The sequence below is a fragment of the Dromiciops gliroides genome, chromosome 2 (genome assembly GCF_019393635.1).
Source record: "Dromiciops gliroides isolate mDroGli1 chromosome 2, mDroGli1.pri, whole genome shotgun sequence".
NCBI classification, from domain to species: Eukaryota; Metazoa; Chordata; class Mammalia; order Microbiotheria; family Microbiotheriidae; genus Dromiciops; species Dromiciops gliroides.
In genome coordinates this window covers 148,823,153-148,850,705 of record NC_057862.1, presented here as the reverse complement: position 1 = coordinate 148,850,705, position 27,553 = coordinate 148,823,153, and the positions used below count along the sequence as shown (strand labels likewise).

General features: G+C 45.4%; 1 protein-coding gene across 1 annotated transcript; it reads left to right on the top strand.

Annotated features, from left to right (window-relative positions):
• The first annotated feature begins 4,808 nt into the window (after window positions 1-4,808).
• On the top strand, window positions 4,809-27,027 carry LOC122742696 (cartilage intermediate layer protein). Its single transcript, XM_043987120.1, has 9 exons — window positions 4,809-4,819; window positions 6,879-7,053; window positions 10,459-10,560; window positions 11,516-11,785; window positions 14,811-14,990; window positions 19,285-19,599; window positions 20,567-20,675; window positions 20,956-21,113; window positions 24,002-27,027. Exons 2-9 carry the CDS (start codon window positions 6,993-6,995, stop codon window positions 26,374-26,376), a joined length of 3,570 nt encoding a protein of 1,189 aa, XP_043843055.1. The 5' UTR covers window positions 4,809-4,819; window positions 6,879-6,992; the 3' UTR covers window positions 26,377-27,027.
• Window positions 27,028-27,553: the final 526 nt, after the last annotated feature.

Sequence of the window (27,553 nt, the reverse complement as noted above, 5' to 3'; positions counted from 1 at the left end):
AGCAAGGAGCCAGAGACACTTAGGTTTTCTATCTCAGAGTCCAGGGTTTTTTTTCTTTTTCTTTTTTGTTTTTTCACCCCATTACATGCTGGCCGCCCCCTAGCTCCTTTCTCCCCAGGCCACTTTCCTTCATGCCCTCCAGCAGGGACGTAGAACTTGAGTCAGATGTTTGACAAGATCGACAGTCATGGCTTTTGGCCTGGTGCAGGCTTTGATGCAAACCTGATGCCGGGCTGGGCTGGCTGTGGGGCTGCCAGGTCTGGAATTAGCAGATTATGGCCAGGGTTAGAATTGGGCAGGACGGGGAAGGGAGGTGGTTTCAGGTGGAGGCCACAGAATTCTGTAGACAAGACCTCCATCTTTCCCAGTGGCTGTGTTTGATCAAGATGGAGGGTTCGCTCACAGATGAAATTCAAGACAATCTCGCCCTGCCTCTACACACAATATCCTTTGTTTTTTTAAAAAGAGAATTCAAAAGACCATGGTCTCTATTCCCATGCAGCTGTAAATTCCTTTCCACCTCGCCATTGCCTCACAGTCCCCCACACCTCCTCACCAACATTCTTCTTCTCTCCCTGGGAGGAAGCATGTGTGGGGTTTCCCCTAGAATTGATCATAATATCATAGATTTAGAGCCTAGAGCCATCAAGTCTAACTCTTCCAGTTTACAAATGAGAAAACTGAGACAAAGAGGGGTTAAGTGATTTATTCAGTCACAAGGCTAGAAAGTGTCTGAAGCAAGGTTCTTGACTTCAGGTCTGGCGCTCTATCCACTATGCCATCTAGCCACCATCTAAGAGGAAGAGTTTGAAATTTGGAGATTCCTCCCAGACACTTGGTGGGAAGGGACATCTCATGGCAATTCAGTAAATATTTATCAAGTGCTTACTATGTGCCAGGCACTGTGCTAAGTGCTAAGAATAAAAAAAGAGGCAAAAGACAGCTCCTGCTCTCGAGGACTTTATAATCTAATCTAGTAAGAAATAGACTCTTCAGGCCAGAGTGTAAACAGAATTCTCCTCTGTCTGTCCCCAACCTGACCCTGTGTTGAGACCTGGCTCAGGAGTTGAGGACCTGGAGCTCAACACTCCAGACACTTAGAGATGGGCAGTTATATGTAACTGGTCTCTTACAAATTCCCCTGCTTTCAGTTGGTTGCCCACATGCGGCAGGATCTCTTGGTTCATGTACAAAACAGGAGTTCCCCAGGCTATGATACAAGCCAGACCCCTCAGGTCAGAGTGTGGTCACAGATACTGGAAATAGATTCAGCCCCTCCTTTCCAGAGGAGCACCAGTTTTGCCAGGATGAGGGCACAGAGAGGAGGAAATCAGCCAACATGCCCTCTACAGTTCTGAGGGGGAGGGACCCCTATCGTGGTCAAGGTTGGATTGGAGGAGGGTACTGGGGGACCTACCATTTCACAGTGAGGGGGATGGTAGAAAGGGGAATCAATCAATCAACTAGAATTTATTAAGCACCTGCTATGTGTCAGGAATTATGCTAGGCATTGGGAAGACAGACACAGAAATGCCCTTGGGGAGCTTAAATTCTAACAGGGGGATACAACATGTACACAGATATGCATACAACAAGCAGTGATTTGGCAGGGGTACTAACAAATGGGGGAAATCAGGAAGGGCCTCTTGAAGGAGGGGACCACTGAGTTGAAGGGAGGTGGTGGTTCCAAGAAACAGAAGTGGGGAGAGAGAGAATTCCAGGCATGGGGGATTAGTCTGATGCCCAGGCAGAGAATAAGGAGATGCAGGGAATAAAGGATGAGTCGCATGCAGGGAAGTGCAAGTGGACTAATTTGGCTGGAATTTAGAGTGCACAAAGGGGAATAATATCTTATCAGTCTGGAAAGCCAGGCTGGAGCCAGATTGTGAAGTGGTTTAAATGCCAAACAGAGGGATTTACACTTTATTTTAGAGGTAATAAGAAGCCAATGAAGCTTCTTGAATAGGAGAATGACATGTTCAGACCTGGAATATTCCAATGGATGGGGCCACACCCCACAGTTCACTAAGGTGCTGAGGGAGAACCATACCTAGCAAAACCAAAAATGGCTGGTTAAGCTCTAGACCTGGATTTAGTGACCATATGATGGTCATATGTCTCTAGCTTTCTAGAACAGACAAACTTTCTTTCTTCTTTTTTTTTTTTTTTGTTGTTGTTAGATTTATCTAGTTCTGAGAGGGGAAAGTTGAGGTTCCCCACTAGTAGTTTTATTGTCTATTTCTTCTTGTAACTTATTCAGTTTTTCCTTCAAAAATTTAGATGCTATACCATTTGATGCATATATGAAGAACAGGCAAAATTTCAAGAAAAGATTGCAAAAGGAATATCTTTTGTTGGTTTGGGTTTGGAAAATATGGTCCCCATAGACAAGGGGTCAATAAACTACAGTTCTTGGGCCAAATCTAGATTCATGAGGGTTCTTAAGAGCCCCATTACCACCATTATCTATGGAGGGGTGGGCAAACTATGGCACAGGGGCAAAATTCATCCTGCTGCCCATTTTTGTATAGTCTATAAACTCAGAATGATTTTTACATTTCAAAATATGTTTTAAAATATAAAAACCATTTTAGCTCCCCAGCTATTAAAAAAATAAAAAACCAACACAGCAGTGGGCTGGATTTGCCCCCTTGGTAATATTTTTCTGACCCCTGCCATAGATCACAGTGGTAGTGAGGCTCTTAAGAAAACTGATACAGACATATTTCTTGAGTGCCACTGTATTGTGGGATTCCTTCCCACAGAACTTTGTTTAGATTTCACTTCTTATAGGATCATAGAAACGTTAGAGCTGAGAGGAAACTTGGAGCCCATCTAATCCAACCCTCTCATTTCACAGATAAGGAAACTGATACCCAGAAAAGTGAGGTGACTTGGTCAAAGTAGTAACACATGAATCAATGAAGGAACTGGCACCTGGTCTTCTCATTCCAGATCTAGTTGAATGTGTGTCTGTATCCTCTCTCATGTGAACATACACATATATGCTGTCATGTTGCATGCATGTCCATAAATTCTCTCATGTGGACATACCCTATCAGGTGTGGAAAATCAGGTAATGGTCTCCAGGAACCTGCAGTGTCCAGGGGCAAGGAGGGAGCATGTTGCTACTGTAAAAGACCACTGGTGGAGTTGACTTGCTGACCATCTTGCTATTGTCTGCTGCTTCCTTTCTTGGGGGGGTCTTCTTTGGGCCAGCTGCTGAGATTGACTTTATTGTTCCTTGCCTAGGATTTGGTTAACTCCTGAACTCTGTCTTGGACCTCAATGGATTTGGAGTCGGAAGACCTGGACTCAAATCCTGTCTCTGACATCTAGTTCCTGTGTGACCTTGGGCTTAACCTCTCTCGGTCCTCATCTGTAAAATAGTTTGGGGGAGGAAGATGGTTTGAATATATGGTTCAAAATCTATGATCTTATGATTCTGTCAATTGCCTCTTGCACCAGGGAGCTCTGCCTCTTCTCTAGGAAGAAAGCCTCCCCTGCCCTGCCCCTTCACTATATCTGCCAGCAATAAACATTTTCAAAATCTGGAGCTGACAACATATACCTTATTGAACAAGGCACAACAGATTTCTGTACTAAGAAGTAGTATAGCTTATTCTATACTGAGGACTTCTCTGCCTCGCATATCACTAACCATCAGTCTATCAGATCTTATGATTGGTGACTCAAATAATCAGCATTCTGAAATCTTTGTATATTGTTTTCCTTTACATTTTTGTTGCCATCTCACAATTATTCCCCCCTGGTTCCGTTTGCATCAGTTCATACGAATCTATCCAAGGTTTTCTGAATTTTTCATCTCGGTCACTTCTTACAGATCAATAATATTCCATCCCATTCATATGCCACCATTTTTTTGAGCCACGTAGGCAGCTGCTTACTCTACCTCCTGGTAAGTTTGGCTGCACATGTGTATACGTGCGCACACACACATGCACACGCATGCTCACAGACATGATCACTGGGCAGATTTACTAGAGGGCTCAGAAGAAGCTGGGGCCAGTGCCCCCTTACGCCATGTGAGAGTTGGGACTGAGCTCTTGAGGGGCACAGAGGGGGTTAGAGCAGGCTTCCAAATGGCACAGGGTAGATAGAGTAGGATGTGTGTGCTGAGGGGAGCAAAGGTATGATTCCAGTCATAAATAAGATCTGTTTTCCATCTGCGTCTCAAGTTCAGAAAACAAAACTTCCCTATGATTTCCACCCCACACCTTCCTACCACAGGGCCCAAGCTGTGGCCACCAATTGCCCCAATAGATTCTCTCTAAGAGCAGGGAATAATCTCAGGGGTCTCTGGGGTTGGTCAGGTCTGTGGTCAGAGTATGCTGAGCTCAGCTTTAAACAAATTACTTCTCCGTCTCTGGGAGTGAGGGCAATAGGGTGACAGTCACATCTCCATGGGAAAAAAAATGCCCTGGCCCACTTTGAAAATAGCAGAAAATATAGAATTCCCCACATCTCCTTCCTCTCCACAGAGCCCCAGTCAGCTCCCAGGGTGCTGTCCTTTCCAGCTCCTAAATTCTCTGATTCCAGAAACTCTTTATCCCAGCCCTGCTTGCAAAGTGTTTCCTGAGGGAGGGTCTGGATGTCAAATCATTGCCTCTGTGCGCTGCTATGGGGAGGGGAGTGGGTGCTAAGGTTTCCTCAGGCTCAGATCTGGTTTCGGCTGCCGCTTCCCGTGGCTCTGTGCCACGAGCTGAGCCACCAGCTGTGCTATATAAGCCGGGCGGTCTGGCTGGCCTGCGTGGAGAAGACACAGTCCCTTGGCTGAGGAGCTGAGCTCAGAACTCGGGTAAGCAATGGCCCGCCCCATCCCCATCCCCGTCCCCATCCCCATCCCCATCCTCATCCTCATCGTCATCCTCGGAGCACAGAACCTGCTCCCCACCCTCACTCTCAACCACATTTTTCGTGGAACTCAGGACTAGCCCCAAGAATGTTCTCCCCTGTCCTGGGACCATACTTGGACAAGCCCCTTTCCAGCTTGTTTGGAATCTGCACACAGTGAGACCAGAGCCTCTGTTTCTCTTAGGAAAGCGTAGTGTCCTACCTTTATCCATCATTTGATCTCCTTGTTTCTTTCTCCCTTCTCCTCCATTCCCCAAACTGAGCGGTCTCCTTTAGTCTTGGTCCTGCTCGGAGCCTTGGGACCTTTGGGAGAATCTCGTGTTCTCTTCGTGATGTTCCCTGGAGTTGCTTTGTCCCCTGGCTTCGGTTACACGTGGAGGCAGGAAAGGCTTCAAGTCGGGGGATGTGGTTAGCAAAGCTCCCGGAGCTGCCAGAAGGGAAATGCTTTTTCCACAAGGTACCTGAGGCCGCCCTGGTCTCTCCACAGAGCACGCTCAGCTTGAGTCTGACAAATCTTTGAGCCTCTTTATTTTCCTCAGTCAGATCTCTACCTCATCTTAAGGCAGAACCTCCAATTGTGCTGTGATTTTAGGCAAACAATCGCCACCTCATCTCTCTGGGACTCCGTTATCTCATTTGTAAGTTGTGAAGGGGAGACCAGAGCCCTACTGGATTTCTTTTTAGGCCCCTACCAGATCTAAATTTCTATGAAATTAGGTTTCTAGAACTGGGAGTGTGGTTTGATTCTTCCTCATGGGTGGCTGTCACCCCACCCTTCCCGTCCGGCCTTCTCTTCCCCATCTGGAATCTGTACCCCATCCCCCACTCCCCAGCTGTTTCTCCACCCTTTGGGTTGAACTGGACTTTGGAGGTTGAAGCTAAGGATTTTTGAATCTCCCTCTACCCCAGTTTTCCAAGAACCAGCTAGATTCAAGGCTGGCCAAACCCCGGAGGGGGGGGGAGATATAAATATCCCGATGGAGGACTGTCCACATCTTGCTTTACAAGTCCAATTTACAATTTGTTGAAGTAGTCTTTAAAAAACCAAACCAAACCAAGAGTTCCCCAATGGGACACAAGGCATTCTCACATGGCATGGCCAGGCCTAGGACATTTGGGAAGCAAGTCGGCTTTTGCTCAGTCCTCTCAGCTCCCTATTATCTCACCACCGTTTCTTGCCTCCCAGCTAAGTCTCCGGCTTGGGGCTTCCCAAACAAAATGAATGAAATTTGTTCCAGCTGCAACCCGTGTACATCTGGAAATAAATCTGTCCAGGGGTCTGTTTCTGATTCATTTGCCTTCTATACTGATTGTCCTCCCTCCCCCAGCTCTCCGGGTGGGTTTCCCCAGACTCGTTGGGGGCAAAGGTTGAAAGGACAAGACCTTGAGTGGAAACTGTGTTGTGGCTACAGATTCCATAGCCTCCTCATTTTGTGGGAGGGTGAGCAAGGGGGCAGAGGTTGGGTTCAAGAAGCCTATTCTGAAGACCTGGAGGTCCTATGGGGACTGAAGGTGTGTGTGGTGAGGGGGGTGAGGTGGAGGATCTGAGCAGGGAGACTGGAGATGATAAATAATACACTGGAGCCTTCAGGAAGGGGGCAAGGGTGGAGAGAGGGACTGATAAATAATTCAAGACAGAGGATGCCTTTGGAAAGAAGCCCTGGTTCTTTTGTTGGATGTTATTGGCACTGGTGGTGAGAATAATCCTAACTGATCCTCTTGTTTCCAGATGCTGGCCTGTGGAGGGCTGTGAGCTGAGAAGCAATGGGGCACTTGCTCCAAGGGAGAAATTGGAGGGGGGTAATGATTGGGGGGAAGATATCTGCCTGGTTTGACCTGGGGGGAGGGGTAGAACATTGATCCCAGAGTGGCTGAGACCTAATGAGGAAGATATCTCACTCCAGCTGCAATGTTTCTGCCCTCCCATCTTGAAAAGCTTATCTCCCTTAAACCATCAATGATCAGAGAACTAAAGAATTGAATAAAACCAACTTTCTTTACAGGTCACTGGATCTGGAGGAACTTGTGGGAAAGTTATCTTTAGAGGAAGGACTGACCAGGCCAGAGCCATCCTTTCTCAATTCGCCACCCTCCCCATCCAGGGGCCAGAGGGAGCTATGGCAGTGGTAAAGGCCTGGGTGGTCTCCCTCCTGATCCTGGAGGTTACCGTGGCACTGGGTAAAGGCTAAGTATCCACTCTTTCCTGAGTATCTCATGATGAGCAAAAATCTATCCCTCTCCTCCCCCACCCCATCACTGAAGGAAAAAAAAAGAAAAGAAAATGAAAATCCTAGTAACAAATCTATAGCCAAGCCCCACCCCCCCAAAAAAAACATTGGCCGTGTCCAAAAAAAATATGTTGAATTTTATATCCTGAGTGCCTCACTCTTCTGTCATGGGATGGGTAGCATGTTCCATCATGAGACCTTTGGAGCCTTGGTTGATTATTCTATAAGTTTCCCACGTCTAGATGTAGACTAGACTTAACTATGCCTGACCCAGACCCACCTGTAGGCCCACCTTAATCTCCACTCTCATCCTTCCCCCCCAGTCAAGGAGTAGCAAAGGACTCAAAAGGTTTGGGTCTTTTCAGTTTAATTTGGATCCTGATGCTTGGTTCCAAATAGGCAACATGTGCCCATCTTTATGCAAAGAAGCCTGATGAACTAACTACTTGGTCCTTGGGCTGATCCATGCCTAGCCTTTGATTTAAAGCTTTAAGAGCCACACCATCAACCAGAAAGCTCCCTTTATCCCCCACTACTCCCAAGACAGGGGAAGGAAAGGCCCAGGATCCCCTCTAGTGGGGCTCCTCGGCTACCCCAGGGGCTGCTAGGGACCCCAGAGTCTCCTTTCCAAATAGTAGAATTCAGGTGGGTGATAGGAGTAAGTGGTCTTCAATGCCCCTTCCTGTGCTGCCATTCCCCAACGTCATTCGGCACACAGGTGCTTGAACAAATGTTGTCTCAGCACCCCTTCATAGGCCCCCTTGGTGTCTTCCTTGCTATTTTCCAATCCTGACAGCTGGCAGCTTGAAAAGATGATTAAACATTCGGCAATCTGGGAGAAAATCAAATTAGTTTGATTAAAAAGAACTCCTGGGTCTCAATTAAGCAACAGGGAAAAAAATTCTAATTTGGGTTTTGAACATGAGAGTTAATTGGTTTTCAAAACTGCTACGGTTGTTCTTCTGAGGCTGTCTTACTGTCTTTCCCACTCCCACCCCCTGCCCCTATTCTGAACTGGGAAGATGGTCTGGAGTGGTGGATTTACAAGAAAGAGGACTTGGCTTTAAATCTCAGCTCTGTGATGTATTAGCAGTGTGACCTTGGGCAAGTCACTTACCCTCTATCTCAACTTCCTCATCTGTGAAATAAGGTGGTTGGACTGGATGGTCTCTAAAAGTCCATTTCAATTCTAAAATGCACTTCAGCTCTAAGTCCTATGATTTCTATGATTATAAACAGATGACTTGGGTTGGGGAAGGTAAGCATAGGTCTAGCAGTCCGAGGACAAGGGAAGATGGCCTTCAATAGCAAATGCCCTCCTTGGAACTTAAGATGAGTCACTGAAAGCAGGTCCCAAGAAAAATAGCCCCCTAAGGGAATGGGGGACTATTTTTTCTTTTCTTTTGTTTTTTGGTTTGGTTTTGCAGGGCAATGAGGGTTAAGTGACTTGCCCAGGTTCACACAGCTAGCAAGTGTCAAGTGTCTGAGGCCAGATTTGAACTCAGGTCCTCCTGAATCCAGGGCTGGTGCTTTATCCACTGTACCACCTAGCTACCCCCTATTTTTTTTTGTTTTGTTTTGTCTCAGGGGACTATTTTTTAATCCTCAGTGGTCTGGCCTTTGTATGAAGCCAAGCTTTCAAGAAAAGGCTTAAGCTGAATGGTCAGAGGCAGTTCAGGCCAAATGTGGGGGGATGATAATGTTGCTCTCTCTTACTGTTAAAGCCTTTGAGTCCTTAGACACTAGTTGGGTGACCTGGGGAATCACTTAACCTTTCTGACCCTTAGGGTCCTCTTCTGTAAAATGGAAATAATAATCATCCTTTTCTCCCAAACTCTTTGTGAGGATCAAATGAAATAAGAAATGTAAAGCACTTTGCAATATTTAAAGCACTTTATAAACATCCATTGTCATCAGAACCATTATCTAACCACTCCCCAGGGAGCTTATGGTGGAATGAGGCCTTTTAATGACCAGGGAAAGTCTAGTGTGAGTCTGGTTGCTGTCCTTGTGGGTCATAGGCTGCTAGTACATGGTTCATCGCACTACTTGTTATAGAGTCATAGGTTTTCAGAGCTGGGGAAGGACTTTAGAGACAATCTAACCTACCTCCCCTCCACTCATTCTACATATGGAGAAAGTGAGCCTAGAATGGTGATATAACTTGCCCAAGGTCACACAGCTAAGACTAAAATCCAAGCGCCCTGACTTGAGCTAGCTTTCGAATCTCACTGTCTCCCGATGTTATTGTATATTGGGAAGATGGGAAGGAGGAATAAAGATGTTGGGGTAGGCTCCCCATGAGCTCTGCCCTGGGCTCCTAAGCACTCGTGCTGGTGCTGAAGCCTGGTCACATCCCTAGAGGCCCCCATAGGGTGTCTCAGGGGCAGGGCCATATATAGGTGGGTTTGATGGGCCCTGAAATCCTGCTATTAGAGTTTTATTCAATGTGCTACAGTAGAAAGAGCATTCAATGGGGACAGGCCAGGAGATCTGAGTTCTAATCCCAGGTTTGCTACTAACTTGCTACATGACTATAGGCAGGACCCTTATAGTGTCTTCAAAAAGAAGGGGCAGCTAGGTGGCACAGTGGATAGAGCACTGACCCTTGAATTCAAATTACCTGAATTCGAAGTACCTGAATTCAAATCCAGCCTCAGACAATTGATACTTGCTAGCTGTGTGATCCTGAGCAAGTCACTTAACCCTGATTGTCTCAAACATCTGGGGCCATCTCCAATTGTCCTGATGTATATCTTGCCACTGGATGCAGATGGCTCTGCAGGAGAGAGTGAGGTTGGTGACTCTGCATAGCCCTCCCTCACTTACATTCAATTCAGTGCAAGTCATGACATCACCCTGATGTCATGGTCCTCTTTTAGAATGAAGGACAAACAACAACAAAAAGAAGGGATGGGTTAGATGATCTCTGAGATCTCGGTTAGGTCTAAAGAATTTCAAAATCAAAGTCATTTAAAAATGCAAATCCCTCTAGAAGGTAGAACACATGAAGCTACTACCAGTCACTAACACGCTAGTATGAATGAATTTAATTACTTTCCCCCATACAAGAGGGTAGTACACAGATATTGTGTGTTTGAAGGTGGTCAGTGGAATGAGAGAGGGAGAGGGCACAGAAAGGAAAGAATGGAGCTACCAAAGACTCTTAACTTTATAGACTTCACAGTTTTGCTCAGTTCCCCAGTGAGTTCCCCAGAGCAAAGGGCCAAGGGTCTGGGAAGGAGGACCCACCTGACTCCTTATGGCCACCCAGATCACAGGTGCAGTGGTCAAGTTCTCCATCTACAAAAGTTGCCTCTTTCTACCCTAACACTTGATCTAGTGTCCTCTGCAGGTCCTGGGATGAGGCAGACGATGCTTTCCCAGTCTGTTCGGAGAGTGCAGCCAGGGAGGAGGAACCTCAACAATTTGGCCAAGCCTGCTGACCCTGAAGACAGTGAGTCACTGACCTCTCTGGGCCCTCAGCCCCTGGGCAATGGGAGTCTGGGAAAAGGGGATGAAAGTGAGCAGGGCAGGGGGGAAGGCTGTTTCATGAGCTACTAAGAGCCCGGACGACATCCTACAAGTAGAAAGGTCAAGATGAGAAGAAAATCAGAAAAGCCAGGACACACCTGCACTGGGGAAATAATAAAGGTACCATTCATTATTGTAGTTTTGTACTTTCCAAAGCACTTTCTCCACAAAACCAAAAAGGTATTTATGAGACATTTCTGCCCAGCCTTGTACTAACTAGGTCCTGTGGGGTGATAAAAACCAGTATAAGACATCTTCCCTGCCCTCATGAAGCTTACAGTCTAGTAGGAGAAATGAGACATGTACAGGGTAGGATAAGGAAGTGTCATAAAGGAACTATAGGATTTGAGAGAAAGGAGGGATTACTTCTAGATGGAGGGAATCATGGAAGGCCTCAGGTAGCCTTTGAGTTGGGCTTTTTAGGAATCAGGCAGAACTAAGCAAGGGAAGAAGGAGGCTAAGGTACCTAGGGAGAAGGCCCAGCATAAGCAAAGCCATGGGGGTGGGACACTTCACAGTAAGTCTAAAAAGCAAAATCTGGGATGGATCATGAAGTGGCTTGGCCCAGGCTCAGGAGCTTGGGTTTTATTCAGGTCTTAGGGAACTATTAAAGGTTTTTGTTTAGAGGGCTAATGTGATAAGAATAAGGGCTTAGAATGCGTAGTCTAGTAGCAAAAGCAGCCAGTTCTACTATTTCCTCTTGGCAATATTGGGTGATTTCTTCAAATCAGGACAGGCAGATCCTCAGGCCACCAGGCCACCAAATGGTTTCTATGGGCTCAGGGCTGTTCATCCCCACCCCGACCCAGCGGGATGGGCTGCTCCTAAAGGCTCCATGACCCCCAGTTGTAACCCCACCCCATCTCTTGGTTATTCAGGTCCTGGGGAGTGGACAACATGGTTCAACATCGACCACCCTGGTGGACAGGGTGACTATGAGCGGCTGGATGCCATCCGCTTTTACTATGGGGATAGAGTGTGTGCAAGGCCTCTGAGGCTTGAGGCCAGGACTACTGACTGGTTACCTGTGGCAGGAACTGGCCAGAGGGTTCACAGCAGTCCTCAAGAGGGCTTCTGGTGCATAAACAAGGAGCAACTGCCAGGCAGGAACTGTTCCAACTACACTGTCAGATTCTTCTGCCCTCCAGGTGAGTAAGAGATGTATATACCTTCCGTGTGTATACACACACACATACACACACACACACACACACACACATACACACACACTCCTGTTATGTGATAGAGAAAGAAGATCATTTCCTTGAGACAATGGCAGCAAAAGCATGGGGCTCTAGATGGTAGAAGGAGATAGCAATACCCCATGATCCTCCCCAACCCTCTCATAATAGTCAGTGACAGCATTATCAATTGAAAAGGGTCAATCATCCAGAGGCAGCCAGGTATAGTCAAAAGAGCCTTGGACCTGGAGCCAGTACACTGGGCCTTGAATGTTAACTCCTCTACTTGCTTCCTGTGTGATCTTAGACAAGTCGCTGTACTTCATTAAGCCTCAGTTTCCTCCTTTTTTGCCAAATGAGGGTGTGAGACTAGGTGATCTCTAAGGTTCTTTCCAGCTTTAAAGATATGGTCCTATGATCTTCCGGCTCTAAAGCCTATGACCCAAAAGCCCTGCTCTGGAGTGCAGCCTTGCCTTCATTGTGCTTTGAACATATGCCAAGAGATGCCAGAGAGTTCTGGGGGCGCTGCAAGTCAGTGGGTCTCTAGAGTTCTTCAGGACCTTTGCCCTGCTTGAAACTAGCAAATTGTCCACTTTCAATGTAAGCACTTACACCTCTGAAATCTGCAAATGCTACAGAGGGGCTTGGCTTATTGTTTTGTTTGTTGTCTAGATTTAAGAAAGGGACAGAGAAAATAATGTTAATAATGCAGATTAAATTTAAAAGTGTGTCCTGAAGGTTGTTTGTTTTTGTTTTGTTTTGTTTTTCTGGAAAGCTGGTTCTGCTCTGCAGTCTTTCATTTACCCACATACCATTCCCATAATGGAGCATCAGAATTAAGACTCATTCTCCCAGCTTTCCAGATGGGGAAACCCAATAAAGGTCTGGCATTGAACTGAGCAGAACCAGGAATACAGTTCATACATTAACAGTATTGTAAAGACAAACAGCTTTGAAAGGTGAGAATTCTGAAAACTCAATGATTAACAGTGATCCTAGGGGTTGGATGGCACCCACCTGTCTAATACCTTAACCTCTAGCTCATGTGATCAACTTAACATTGCCCAGACTTGGTCATTTTGTTCAACTTCTTCCCAGCTTGAGTCCTTGGTCATCAGACCACAAGGGACCTTTCTCCCAAGGATCCTAATGTTTTGCAGTCATTGCATGAGGGAAACACTTTGCCCCTTAGGCCTCTCAGGGTGAGGATAACAAAACTGGTAGATGGAGCTACACCTACCCCGCCCCCACCCATGCCCAGTGCTAGCGTTCTTATAGGTCTTCCCTCTCTCTGGTCATTTTGTGGCAATTCCTGTTTCAGAAAGCCCTCGTCCAGACTAGCCACACTACACAGCCTAAGGTTGGGTTGGGGAGAGTGGATTACTATAGTCTTCATGTGGTCTTCTAGTGAGGGCCAGTGACCTTCACTCACCAAGACTTTGGTGGAATGGGGGAATAGATGGGATCTCAATTCCATACTTCACTGTAATTGGTAATTATTTCTATGTGCCAGCTCTTTTGGGTAGGAGACCCAGTTAGGAGGCCCAGGGCTCACCAGCCTCTATGAAGACACTCAGGTTATTTCTATAAGGGTAAGAGAGAGCAAGTTGTTGTTTTTTTTGGGGGGGGGGTTGTGGTTGTTAAAGTGTTGTCTATACTATACTACTGGATTTCTTTTATTTTTTCAATTAAGAAAAATCAATTTCCTCTCCCTCTTACCTCTTCCCCCATCACTGAGGAAAATAACAACAAAAGCCTTCTAACAAGTATGCATAGTCAAGTCAAAGTAGTGCCTACATTGCCCTTTTCCCCCAAAATATGTTTCATTATGCAACCTTAGTCTATCATCCCTCTGTACAGGGATGGGTAGCATAGTTCATCATGCAACCCCTAGAATCACTGTTAATCATTGAGTTTTCAGAATACTCTCCTTTCAAAGTTGTTTATCTTTATGATACTGTTTTGTTTTTGTTTTTGCTTTTTTTTTTGCAGGACAATGGGGGTTAAGTGACTTGCCCAGGGTCACATAGCTAGGAAGTGTCAAGTGTTTGAGGCAGGATTTGAACTCAGGTCCTCCAGAATCCAGGGTCGGTGCTTTATCTACTGCACCATCTAGCTGTCCCCCATAATGCTGTTAATGTATGAACTGTATTCTTGGTTCTGCTCAGTTCATACAAGTCATCCCAAGATTCTCTGAGACTGTCCCTTTCGTCATTTCTTATGGTACCAATAATATTCCTTTTCATTCACATATGATAATTTGCTTAGCCTTTCCCCAATTGATGGGCACTCCTTTAGTTCCTGCTTCTTTGTTCTTACAAAAAGAGTTACCATAAATATTTTTGTACATATGAGTCTTTTCACTTTTTCTTTGATCTCTTTGGGGGATAGACCTCGTAGTGGTATTGCTAGACCAGTGGGTATGCAGTTCAGGGGCTTTTAGGGGCATAGTTCCAAATTGCTTTCCAGAATGGCTGGACCAATTCCCAACTCCACCAATGATGCATTAGTGTGCTCATTTTCCTAATGTATTCTTTTTAAAATTGATGTTGTGTTTAGCAAATAATCTCTTACTCTTTGCAAGTAATAGAGATAGTCCACAAGGATAGATTTGTGGATTCCCAGAACCTCAGAGTTGGAAGGAATCTCAGTGACCTAGTCCAACTTGTATTTGGGCAAGAATTTCTTCTACCACATAATGCACTCTATACAAGTCACTACAAACTTCCTTCTGCCTTCCAACTTTAAGCAAACCCTTGATCTTTTGTCTTCTTGCTAGCAGCTCTTGTGGCCAACTCCCCTGGAGAACTAAATTTCTTGGAGAAGAGTTGCACAGTGAAAAGTGGCTGTCTGCCAACTGGGGGACTGTGGCAGGTGTCCTTTGAAGGGCTATGGGGGATTTTGGGTAGATAGACTTGGGAGATGAGAGAGGGAAATGGTATATAGAGCCTGAACAGAGTCTCCTACTAATTCCACCTGGCCTCCTTTTTAGGATCTTTACGCCGGGAGACTGAGAGGACCTGGAGTCATTGGTCCCAGTGGAGCGACTGTTCAGCTGCCTGTGGTCACACTGGTGTTCAAACCCGAACTCGGAGTTGTATGGTAGAGACACCCTGGCTCTGCAGTGAAGCCACAGAGGAGGGTCGGCTCTGTGTGAGCCAGGCCTGTGCAGGTACCAGCATCATCCTCTTTTCCTTAACCCCTGCCCATCCCATCCCTCTATCCCAGGTGGAAACCCCCGCTACTGAGCTCTGTCAGCCACATTTAAGGATTCGTTTTCTTCAATTTTTCTGCTTCCTTTTCCAAGTTGTTGATTTTTTAAATATAATTTTCTTGTGTAACTTTCATTTCTCTCATTTATTTTCCCATTTTTCTTCTACCTCTCTCATTTGATTTTTAAAATCCTTTTTGAGCTCTTCCAAGAAGGCTTTTTGGTCTTGAGACCAATTCATCTTCCACCTTGAGGCTTCACATGTAGGCATTTTGAAGGTATTGTCCTCATCTGAATTTGTGTTTTGGTCTTCCCTGTCAACAGAAGCTCTCAATGGTAGGGGCCCTTTTCTTTTTCTTACTCATATTATGGCTTATATTTTTTTTACTTTTAAAGTTGAGGTCTGCTCCTGGGGCACAGGGGCCACTGTTGTAAGCTTCTTGTGCTGGGGAATAGGGGCTAGTTCTCTGGAGTTCTGCTCTGAGGCCTCTGTGCCTTGTGGATTCCTCACAGACCTAGACCTGCTCCCTGTGCTAGGATGGCTTAGCCAAGATGCACCTGTCCTGTGGGTGGTTCTCTAGCTGGCAGTTTGCTCTCTCAGCTGGTGCTAATGGCTCTCACAACTGGCCTGCTGTACCACCAGCCTGCTAAGCTGGGACCAAGAGGCCTCAGTTGCTGTGCAGTGGCCAAGAGCTTTCTGTTGACTAACCCCATCCCCTTCACGCTGTGTTACACTGAGCCACACTGGGCTGTACTGTGCTGCACTGTGCTCCCCTTTTGCCTAAGTGAGACCTACCTTTCCTGAAGTCTTCTTCTAAATTATCTCAGTTTGGAATATTGTGTCTCTTTGTCTTTTTGTAGGTTCTGTTGTTTTAGAATCCATTCAGAGGCTTGATTTATTGTTGTTTTGGGGGGAAGTTCGGGAGAGCTCAGGCAACTTCCTGGCTTCTCTCTGCCATCTTGGCTCTGCCCCGCTGAGTGCCAAAATCCTATCTTTTAATACCATAATAATTCAGACTTCTCTGGTGTGATAATTGGGCCAAAATTTTACACAGATTTCCCAGAGCAAGAGGGCACTGAGTCCCTAACCCCCATTAACACCCCCCCCCCGCAACATTAACACCCTCCCCCCCCCCACGATGTGGAAGGGATAACTGCAATGCTATAAACTCCCCTAATACCTCTTCTTCCTTTGCCTCCTTCCCCTTCCTTCCTCCAACAGAGACAAAGAGATGAGAAGCAAATGGGTGAGAATGGGTGGGATGTCCAGAGGAAGGGAGGGCCAACAGAAAGGCCTGGGGAGGATGAGGGAAATGAAGGGAAATCCTCAAGCTTCTCTCAGATAAAGGGAAGGCAACATGAGATTGCTTCCTTGAAGACTCAGTTCAGATCTCAGCTTCTCTAAGAACTTTTTTTGTCTCCTCCTTTGCTAGTGCCTTCCCTCTGAGATTCCCTGTCATGTATATCTTGTATGCACATAGTTGTTTGCATATTGTCCTCACCATTAGAATGTGAGCTTCTTGAGGGAAGAATTTGTATTTTTTTGCCTTTCTTTGTGACCTCACTGCTTAGCACAGTGCCTGGAGTTTAATAAATTCTTGTTGACTGACTGATATAAATATTCCAATCTGAAGTTATCTGCAGCTGGGTAGTTTAGTGGATAAATCACTGGACTTACTGTCAGGAGGACCTGAGTTCAAATTCTGCCCCAGACACTTACTAGCTGCATGGCCCCTACACAAATCACTCAACCCCCAGCTTTAGTTTGATCATGTATAAAATGGAGATATGAATGGCACTTAGCTCCACAGCCCTGTTGTGAGGCTCAACTAAGGTAACAAATATGAAGAGCTATGCAAACCTTAATACACTATATAAATGTTAACTATTATGAATGAATAAATAAGTGAATGAATGACACCTTTATTAAGCACTTACTATGTAGAAAGGACTGCATTAAGTACAGAAGATACATATAGAAAAGGAAGACAGTCCCTGCTCTCAAGGAGCTCACAATCTAATGGGAGAGACAATACCTAGAGAAGGTTTCCTCTCTAAATCAGATGGAAAGGTCCCATTGTCCTTGGGGAGTGGCAAAGCAGTTGGCCATGCCTCTTTTTTAATGACATTTCCACTGAGAAAAATCACATTGGTTGGGGCAGCTAGGTGGCACAGTGGATAGAGCACTGGCCCTGGAGTCAGGAGTACCTGAGTTCAAATCCAGCCTCAGACACTTAACACTTACTAGCTGTGTGACCCTGGGCAAGTCAATTAACCCCAATTGCCTCACTAAAAAAAAAAAATCACATTGGTTTCTGATGCTGAACCATCTGACAGTGTCAAGGACTTTCCCAGATCTTTGGTAGCTGTGGCTATAGCACCTGCAGAAGCAGTGTCCAGACTGTATCTCTCCAGGGCTTGCTTCCCAGGATTATGCCTATGGACACTGGACTAGAAGTATTGCCTTTTTCAAGGCTCTTGGGTTCTGGTCCCCACTGAAGTCTGAGGAGGGATGGTGGTCAAGGTGGTAGTGGAGGTTTGTCAGCCCATGCCACCAGTGCCTTACTGTCTCAGCGAGGCTGGCTTGCCTGACCTGTGTGTGAGTCACAGTTGTCTGACAGCTGGTGAGGATGTCTGGACCCTTTTCATGGGGGTTGTTTCCCTAGATGATGGCTATGTGGGCTATCACTATTACCTGAACCTGCCTATCAGATGTTTTTATACTGAGTACTCATTATGGACAAAGGCTTGTACCAGTGCTATATATAGGAAGACTACTAAGGAAGGCTGTCTTCAAGTATTTGAAGACTTATTGTATGAAAGAGGAAAGACTTGTTTTGCTTCATATGAGGAGGAAGGAGCAAGGAGCAACAGGCAGAAGATGCAGTGAGGCAGATTTTGGCTTGATGCAAGGAGAAACTTCCTAACAAAAAAGGCACACTAAATTGTCTCAGAAAACATTCTCCATCACAGGAAATCTTCAAGGGGAATCTGGATGGTCACTTCTCAGGGGTATCGTGAAGGTGATTCCTGCTCAGAGATGAGTTAGACCAGATAACTTCTGAAGTCTCTCTCTCTTTTTTTTTTTTTTTTTTTTTGGTGAGGCAATTGGGGTTAAGTGACTTGCCCAGGGTCACACAACTAGTAAGTGTTAAGTATCTGAGGCTGGATTTGAACTCAGGTCCTCCAGACTCCAGGGCTGGTGCTCTATCCACTGTGTCACCTAGCTGCCCCCTGAAGTCTCTTTCAAGCCCAAATTTCTGTGGGTGTAAGTCTCTAGGTTCATGGGCCCTTAGAATCCTAGAATTTCAGTGTTGGAACAGAGTGTGTCTAACCTCTACTTGGAACCAGTACAATATCTAAGGGTCATTCAGCCTCTCTTCTTGAACACAGAAAATGACAAGAACTATTTACTGCTTCCTGAGGCAGTTTCTGATCTAGCAGAAAATGTAAAAGAAATTAAGAAAATTTAAGCCAAGTTGGTGAGATAGGGTGTGTGTATATATATTTTAAAGAAACATTACCCTGTAGTGATGATGATGATAGTTTTAAAGTAAAGTTGAAAATTCAAGATTTTAAAACTGCTTTCCACACATGAAGTCAGTAATATAAGTAATATTATATTTTATAGATAAGGAAATGAAGGCTTGGAGAGATTAAATGACCAGGATTCAAACCCAGGGTTTTTTACTTCAAGTCTAATGTTAAGTGCAAATGAAGCAGCACAAAACCAATCCATAAGAGCCGGGAAGATGACAAGTAAAAGAAAGATCTCATTGGGGCGAGATGAATCAGAGCACCTCTGCCAGAGAGGCAGCTTGGGTAGGAAAAAGAATAAAGGGTCAGAAAACCTGAGTTCTAGACCTCACTTTGTCACTATTTGTGTAACTACTTTCTGGCACTCAGTTTCCTCCTCTGTAAAATAAGTGGTTTGTACCAGATGATTTCCAAGGTCCTTACAAGTTCCAATAAAGGACTGAAGGAGTGGAAGAGCATTGACTGGTGGAAAGAAATGGAGGTGTTCCAGTTGCTCCAATTCCATTTTCCTTCTTCACTTACCTTTTCCCAACCCACCTTACTTCTTCCCCTTGCCTGAGTTTTAGGAAAACCACTTCAGTGGTAGGAGAATGGATTAGAGTGGGGAGAGACTTGAGGCAGGCAGACCTACCAACCGGCTATTGTTGTGATTCAGTCATGAGGTGATGATGGCCTCCAGTCCATCAATCAATGGTCACTGGGATTTTCCCTTTTCCAGCTTGTGACATGTCATGCACCATGGGCCAGGTGAATGCTGACTGTGATGCCTGCATGTGTGAGGACTTTGTACTGCATGGGGCCATATCTCTCCCTGGGGGTGACCCTGCCACAGGGGCCACCGTCCATTTGCTGACCAAGACAGTTAAGCCCCTCACCCAGACGGATAGCAACGGGAGGTTCCGAATCCCTGGCTTGTGTCCTGATGGAAAAACTGTTCTGAAAATCACCAAAGCCAAGTTTGCACCAATTGTCCTGACGATGCCCACGACCAACAAGAGGATGGCCACTGTTAGTGCTGAGTTTGCAAGAGCAGGTACCCCATCTGACTCCTCTTGGGTTTAGTCTAGTCTTGGATTTAGTCTAAAGCAAGGGTTCTTAACCTGGGATCCATGAAATTGTTTTTTAAAATATATTTTTGGTGACTATATTTCAATATAATTGGTTTTCTATGTATTTTATGCTTTTTAAAAACATGCTTCTGAGGTTAGAAGGTCTTTTATAAATTTCATCAGACTGCACAAAAAATGTTAAGAACCTCTGGACTAGAGGGTAGTTAGTCTTCTTGGAAGGGGATCAGGTTCCTCTAAACCCCAAAGTAATGGTATAATGAGGTCACAGAGCCTGGACTAGGATAGACCAGTCTGGGAAGTTGGGATAGGCCAAAAGCATGTATAGAGATTCCAGAGAGTCCCCAAGAAGCTCCTGTCTTCACAGAATTCCCCTTCCTCCTCACTTTCCTTCTTCAAGTACCAGGAAGGAAAGAGATAACCCCGTTCCTGCCCAAGATAGTTCTCCCATCCCACTGGGAATCTTACAAGCTTCTCCAATATCTACTACAAAAATTCTTAACCTGAGGTCTGTGAACTTGGTTTAAAACAATGTCTTTTGATAACTGTGTTTCAATAGAATCGGTTTCCTTTGTAATCACATATCTTATTTTATGCATTTGAAAACATTCTAGGCCTCACCTGACTGCCAGGTGTAACCCAGGCCACACAAAAATGGTTAAGAACCTTTGCTTTTGTACCAAGTATGAGGACATGGAACCTAGTATGGGAGAAGGGTGTGGCAAATAAGGATTCTGGCCCAGGCAAGGGGATTAATGGCATAAGGAGGAGTTGGGGGTGGAGCTACAGGACACAATCCTTGGACCTAGAAGCTCCAGGTAACCCAGGCACAGCCCAGGAGAATGCTACCAATTATTCTAATTTGTGTTTGAGTGTGAGTCAAAGCAAAACCACAATCATTTTACAACTGCAAAGGTTAATTTCCCCTCTCAGAGCTACCTTACATTGTGAAGAATCCAGAGACAAAGGCAAGGAAAATTGGACAGAGTGTGTCTTTGTGCTGTAAAGCCACAGGGAGGCCCAGCCCAGAGAAGTATTTCTGGTAAGAATAACGCTTATTCTCCTCCCTTATGTTTTCCCCAAGGGAAAGGGGGTCTTCCCTTGAGGTGGTTCAGGAATGGTCTTAAAATTGGCTGTAGGGACCTGGGAACTTACTTCAGCCCTTCTTCCAGGGCCGTCTATTTAAAAGCTGCCTCCTCTTTTGTCCTTCCAGTGTTTCCAGGGGCATGGTGGCTGCCACATGGCCAAGCTATCTGCTCCAAGAAAGGTGGATGGGTTGGGATAGGAGGATCAGCCTAGTTCAGTGTCTCCACTGCCTGTAGGTACCACAACAATACCCTGCTGGACCCTTCATTATATAAGTATGAGAGCAACCTGATATTGAAAAATCTGCAGAAGGAGCAGGCTGGGGAATATTTCTGCAAGGCCCAAAGTGATGCGGGAGCTGTGAAGTCACAGATTGCTCGGCTGACTATTATAGGTAAGGTCAAGAACACACTCACAGCGGTGGATCTCCATTTATATTTAATTTTGTTTTTCCTCAATTACATGTAAAAACATTTAAAAAAACCAAAAACACGTTGAGTTCCAAATTCTTTCTCCTTCCCCTTCCCCTCCCCTTGAGAAGGCTAACAGTTTGATGTAGATTAGACAGATAGCATTCGCATATATTTCCCATCAAGCTTTTCTGTCTAAGATGATGTTCTGGTTTTCTTCACAGTGAAATGTCCAAGCTGAGAGAACAAAGATGCTTCATTTATGCTCCAGGGAGGGAAGGCTTGTTAGGGGGTAGGGAAAGGAGGCAGATGAGTCATTGAGGTCAAATGTCAGCTAATATACCTAAAGGGAAACCATCCATGCTGTGACTTCAAAAGACAGGCTTAGGCAATCAGTCTTGACTCTGCAGGGATTGGCTCATTCACTAAACCCTGGAATACTAGAACTAGGCAGGGTTTATTAAATCTCAGAAGAAGTGGTTTGTTTGTTTGTTTTTTTGTTTGTTTAGTGAGGCAGTTGGGGTTAAGTGACTTGCCCAGTCACACAGCTAGTAAGTGTTAAGTGTCTGAGGCTGGATTTGAACTCAGGTACTCCCTACTCCAGGGCTGGTGCTCTATCCACTGCACCACCTAGCTGCCCCAGAAGCAGTGGTTTTAAGACAATAAAAGGAGGTTCAAGAAGGGGATAGAGGAACCAGGGATGATAGATCATATTGACATCGTTATTAAGACTAGGCTTGTAATTTCATTGGTGTAGTGAGTTCCTAATGAGGAATTTCTTCCATACGTGCAGATGGACACCTTTCCCTGCACCTTCTAGTCTTAGAGAGTTCCCTAAGGCACTGAAAGGGTAAGTGATTTGTCCTAGGTCTCAGAGCCAACATGTGTCAGAGATGGAACATGAATCCAGGGGCAGCTAGGTGGCGCAGTGGATAAAGCACTGGCCCTGGATTCAAGAGTACCTGAATTCAAATCCGGCCTCAAGACACTTGACACTTACTAGCTGTGTGACCCTGGACAAGTCACTTAATCCCCAATGCCCCACAAAAACAAAAACAAAAAACCCCAAAACAAAAGAACATGAATCCAGGTTTTCTTGACTCTGAAGCTAGACTACTATCTACATTATTACTCTGCTTCTCAATGAATTATTGGTTAATTTTTTTTTTGGGGGGGGGTAAGGCAGTTGGGGTTAAGTGACTTGCCCAGAGTCACACAGCTAGTAAGTGGCAAGTGTCTGAGGTCGGATTTGAACTCAGGTCCTCCTGAATCCAAGGCTGGTGCTTTATCCACTGCACCACCTAGCTGCCCCCTTTCTCAGTGAATTATTAAGGGAATTTTTAAAAAAGAGCAGAATCACGTATCTGTAAAGCACTTAATTTGCAAAACAATTTTCTATATACTTGATTCTCACAACAAAGACATGAAGTAGGCTGTAAAATTAATATTTCCTGAATTTTTATGGTTGGGGAAACTAAGGCTGAAAAGTTAAGTGACTTGTCCAAGCTATACAGCTAATGAGAAGCAAAGCTAAACCTTGAGCCCAGGTCTAATGATGCTGAGTCCAGTACTCCATCAACTACATTAAACTGCCTAAAACTTGGGGGCATATCCCTGGTTCCTTGAAGTCAACAAAATGGAGGGCAACCATGTTCTCTCACAATGAATCCTTCAGTACCACTATATGGAAGGTAGATGGAACACTGGTCATAATAACCTAGTGTAGCAGTTCCTATAGTCATAGAAAGAGCAAACATTACCAATGGTGGCACATTCTGAGATAAAGGATGGGAATATATATGAATATAATATAACATAATATAAATGTATAGACACACACATACATACACAGAGAGAAATACAATGAATACAATAAATTCCAAGGATATTATGGAGGGATTATTCCTGACAAAGAACCGAGTGCCTGTTCTCCCAAAACAAATGCTTTGATAGATATTAAAATCAGAGAATAGGAAATCATGAGTTTGTTGGTAACCTGGGTTTTTCTTTGGGGAATACAGTTGCTTCAAGTGTGCTGGTCTTCAGTGCTTTGAGGGAAGGCATTTATTTATCAAATAAGTCTTAGGTCCCTGAAAGAGTCAATACTGTCTCCAAATCATGCAGTCCCTTTTCCTAGTCTGGGTGTTGGCAGGACAGAGAGGCAACAGAAACCACGAACACCATCTAAGACACTACAGAGTTCTCCCTGACATGGGGAACATAGAAAAGTATAACAACCTCCCCGAAGCAGAAAACCTCCCTGTTGTCAGATCAGCAGAAAGGGGATTCCAGGCTTTCTGGTCATTATCAGTCCCTTTACACCTTGGAAAGTGACAAACAGTATAGTTTACCCCTCCCTCTTAACAATCCTGTCATTTGTCCTATTCTTCTTTGGGTGTGTGTGGGGGGTGAGCTTTAAATAATGTGTCACTCACTCAAACTTCTCATTGTCAAGGTCATTAAAACAAAACAGTATTGTCCTCAAGTGGACAACTGGTATCAATCTCCTTTCAGTTGCCAAGACTCTCTAATAATGCCTGTTGAATATGGGTAAATTAAGGCTGTCTATAGTGGTTTTTTACTGAAGCCCTCATCCTTTTGACTATGGACTTCAAAGGGAAACTTTCCTGAGACCCTATTGAGCCACCTTCCCCTTAAATCTGCAAAATACAGCTGTGTGCAGAAGACAAGGAGATCCTGGGGCCCCCCAGCTAGTATTCTGGGTACTTTCTCTGTCTCAGGTGTTAGGATATAGGAAATGGAAATTTCCACCCCAGCAACATATATATATATATATATATATATATATATATATATATATATATATATATGAAATAACTTTCTACAGTATTTACATCATTTCCTTTAACAGCGCCAAATGAGCCTCCTTGCAACCCAAAGCCTGAGAGTTACTTCATCCAGCTACCTCATGATTGTTTCCAGAATGCTACCAACTCCTTCTACTATGATGTGGGGAGGTGCCCTATCAAGACATGTGCTGGGCAGCATGACAATGGGCTGAGATGCAAAGATGCCACAGAAAGCTGCTGTGGTACCTCCAAGATGGAAGAGAGGGAGATCGAGTGTAGTGGATACACACTCCCCACCAAGGTGGCCACAGAGTGCAGCTGCCAGAAGTGTACAGAGACGAGGAGCATAGTCAGGGGCCGTGTCAGTGCAGCAGATAATGGGGAGCCCCTGAGGTTTGGTCATATTTACATGGGGAACCAGAGGGTGAGTATGACCGGCTACAAGGGGACTTTCACCCTCCATGTGCCCCAGGACACTGAGAGGCTGGTGCTCACCTTTGTGGACCGGCTCCAGAAGTTTGTGAACACCACCAAAGTTCTTCCATTCAACAAGAAGGGCAGTGCGGTATTCCATGAGATTAAGATGCTCAGGAAGAAAGCACCCATTACCTTGGAGTCTATAGAGACCAACATCATCCCTCTGGGGGAGGTGGATGGAGAAGATCCCATGGCAGAGCTAGAAATCCCTTCCAACAGTTTCTACAGGCAGAATGGGGATCTCTACAAGGGCAAAGTTAAGGCCAGTGTAACTTTCCTGGATCCACGGAACATTTCCACAGCCACAGCCACCCAAAGCGACTTGAATTTCATCAATAATGAAGGAGACACGTTCCCGCTCCGGACTTATGGCATGTTCTCTGTAGACTTTACAGATGAAGCTGCCACCGAATCACTCAATGCAGGCAAAGTGAAGGTACATCTAGACTCTGCTCAGGTCAAGATGCCAGAGCACGTGCCAATGATGAAACTTTGGTCGCTGAACCCTGACACAGGGCTGTGGGAGGAGGAAGGAGACTTCAAATTTGAGAACAAGAGGAGAAATAAAAGGGAGGAGAGAACCTTCCTGGTGGGAAACATGGAGATCCGAGAGAGGAGACTCTTTAATCTGGATGTTCCTGAGAGCAGGAGGTGCTACATCAAGGTGAGGGCTTACCGGAGTGAGAGGTTCCTTCCCAGTGAGCAGGTCCAAGGGGTTGTGGTCTCTGTGATTAACCTGGAGCCAAAAAGTGGCTTCTCATCCAATCCCAGGGCCTGGGGCCGCTTTGACAGTGTCATCACAGGTCCTAATGGTGCCTGTTTGCCTGCATTCTGTGATGATCAGTCCCCAGATGCCTATTCTGCCTATGTTTTGGCAAGCCTGGGTGGAGAAGAACTAGAAGCTGTGGAGTCTTCACCCAAATTCAACCCCAATGCCATTGGAGTCCCCCAGCCCTATCTCAACAAGCTCAAGTACAGAAGGACAGATCATGATGACCCCAAAGTCAAGAAAACTGCCTTCCAGATCAACATGGCCAAACCAAGACCAAATACAGCTGAGGAGAGCAATGGTCCCATCTATGCTTTTGATAACCTCCGGGAGTGTGAAGAGGCCCCATACAGTGCACCCCATTTCAGGTTCTATAGGGTGGAGGGAGATAGGTATGACTACAACACTGTCCCCTTCAATGAAGATGACCCGATGAGTTGGACAGAGGACTACCTGGCATGGTGGCCCAAGCCTATGGAGTTCCGGGCATGCTATATCAAAGTTAAGATTGTGGGGCCTCTGGAGGTAAATGTGAGGTCACGAAACATGGGTGGCACCCATCGGCAGACAGTGGGAAAACTCTATGGTATCCGGGATGTGAGGAGCACCCGAGACAGGGACCAACCCAATGTCTCATCTGCCTGTCTAGAATTCAAATGTAGTGGAATGCTTTATGACCAGGACCGGGTAGATCGCACACTGGTCAAGATTATCCCCCAGGGCAGCTGTCACCGGGCCAGTGTGAACAGCATGCTACATGAATACCTGGTCAATCACCTCCCCTTAGCAGTTAACAATGATACCAGTGAGTACACCATGCTGGCACCATTAGACCCACTTGGGCACAACTATGGCATCTACACTGTCACAGACCAGGACCCTAGGACAGCTAAGGAGATAGCCCTAGGGAGGTGTTTTGACGGCACATCTGATGGTTCCTCCCGAGTCATGAAGAGCAATGTGGGGGTCGCTCTCACATTTAACTGTGCAGAGAGGCAGGTAGGGCGGCAGAGTGCCTTTCAGTACCTTCAAAGCCCCCCAGCTCGAGCCACTGCAGGTTCTATCAGAGCAAGAGTGGTGGGGCAGAGGCAGGAGAGGGAGAGTCAGTCTGGACAGCGGCGTCGAGGAGGGACAGTCTCTCTGAGGTTTCCTGGAAGGGCTCAACAACAACAACAACCACTTAACAATTAGACCCTTTGGTGCTTCTTTTAATCATGGAATATCTTGTGGAAACATAGCACAAACTGCTACCAAGTTAACTGAAGTATATATGTCCTCGTACAATTTCCTGTGTGTTCCAGATGTTGTTGCTGTCTTTGCGCCATGCTAGCTGCAATTCATTCTGAAAGGCTATTTCAAGTAAAGCCCCTCTAAAAACACACACACACACACACACACACACACACACACACACATAAAAGCACTAATTCCCTGATAAAACCCTGGGACTAGAAAGAACTTGGAGCCCCCTTCGTCAAGTGTGATTGACATGAATCCTGTATACGTATGGCCATCTCTGAGATAATGGCAGATTAAAGGACAGACATAAGATATACAACTGTGCCCTTGATCAGTGGGACTGGAGTAAATCAAGTGAAGTTCATACAAATGGTAACAAGGTAGAAGAATAAACCACAAGATTTTGTACTTGAAGTGTAAATAACTTATTTATTTCTTTGCTAGATTTGGCGTGATGTGTATGTACTCAAGGCTGGGCTATTGAGTGGTGAGCTATAATCACAGGCCCTTTAATGCAGTTGTGGAAGATGACTATCTTGATTCCATACAGGCATTTTTGTTCAGGGGGATCACTTCACTCGCTACTCCTCTTTTATTCAAGCTAACACGCCAGTGTAGTTCAGGGCAGATTTAAATAAAGCGGTATTTTTCAGTCTGATTTGGCTCCTTCTCTTCTGTGTTTGGCCATAAAAGGTTTCACACGAAGGACCATGTAAGCCAGATGCCAAAGAGGCTTGATTGATTTCATTCCAGAGAATGTAAAGTTCAGAGTGGGTTGGGAGGCCCAGTGCTCTTAGAGAGTTTGTTTGGATGAGTATCCTTTGCTGTGTAACAAGGCATAAAGTACAACCACCGGTGTTGTTCTTGTGGATCACATTTTCCATTAGCAAGGGTTAGGGTCACTGAGCACTTTCTGGGTCCTTCGAAGTGCTAAGAACAGGAATCAAATGATTTCCCCAGTATTAGGGAACTTATACAAGGGCTTGGCCTGGGGATCTGCTGATCAGTGCCAAGTAGACCTTTGGCTTCCTCGAGCTTGGTTCTCCCTCCAGCTAGATTGGTTGACCTCACTGAGCAGTGGTTTTTTTTTGTTGTTGTTGTTTTGTTTTTTCCAGGCTGTTCTAAAGAT

Excerpts from the sequence above, each read along its gene's own strand:
- LOC122742696 (XM_043987120.1), top strand. The coding sequence starts at position 6,993 with ATGGCAGTGGTAAAGGCCTGGGTGGTCTCCCTCCTGATCCTGGAGGTT. Across the intron at positions 10,561-11,515 it reads GCCTGCTGACCCTGAAGACA|GTCCTGGGGAGTGGACAACA; the intron begins GTGAGTCACTGA and ends TTGGTTATTCAG. Across the intron at positions 21,114-24,001 it reads TGCTCGGCTGACTATTATAG|CGCCAAATGAGCCTCCTTGC; the intron begins GTAAGGTCAAGA and ends TTCCTTTAACAG.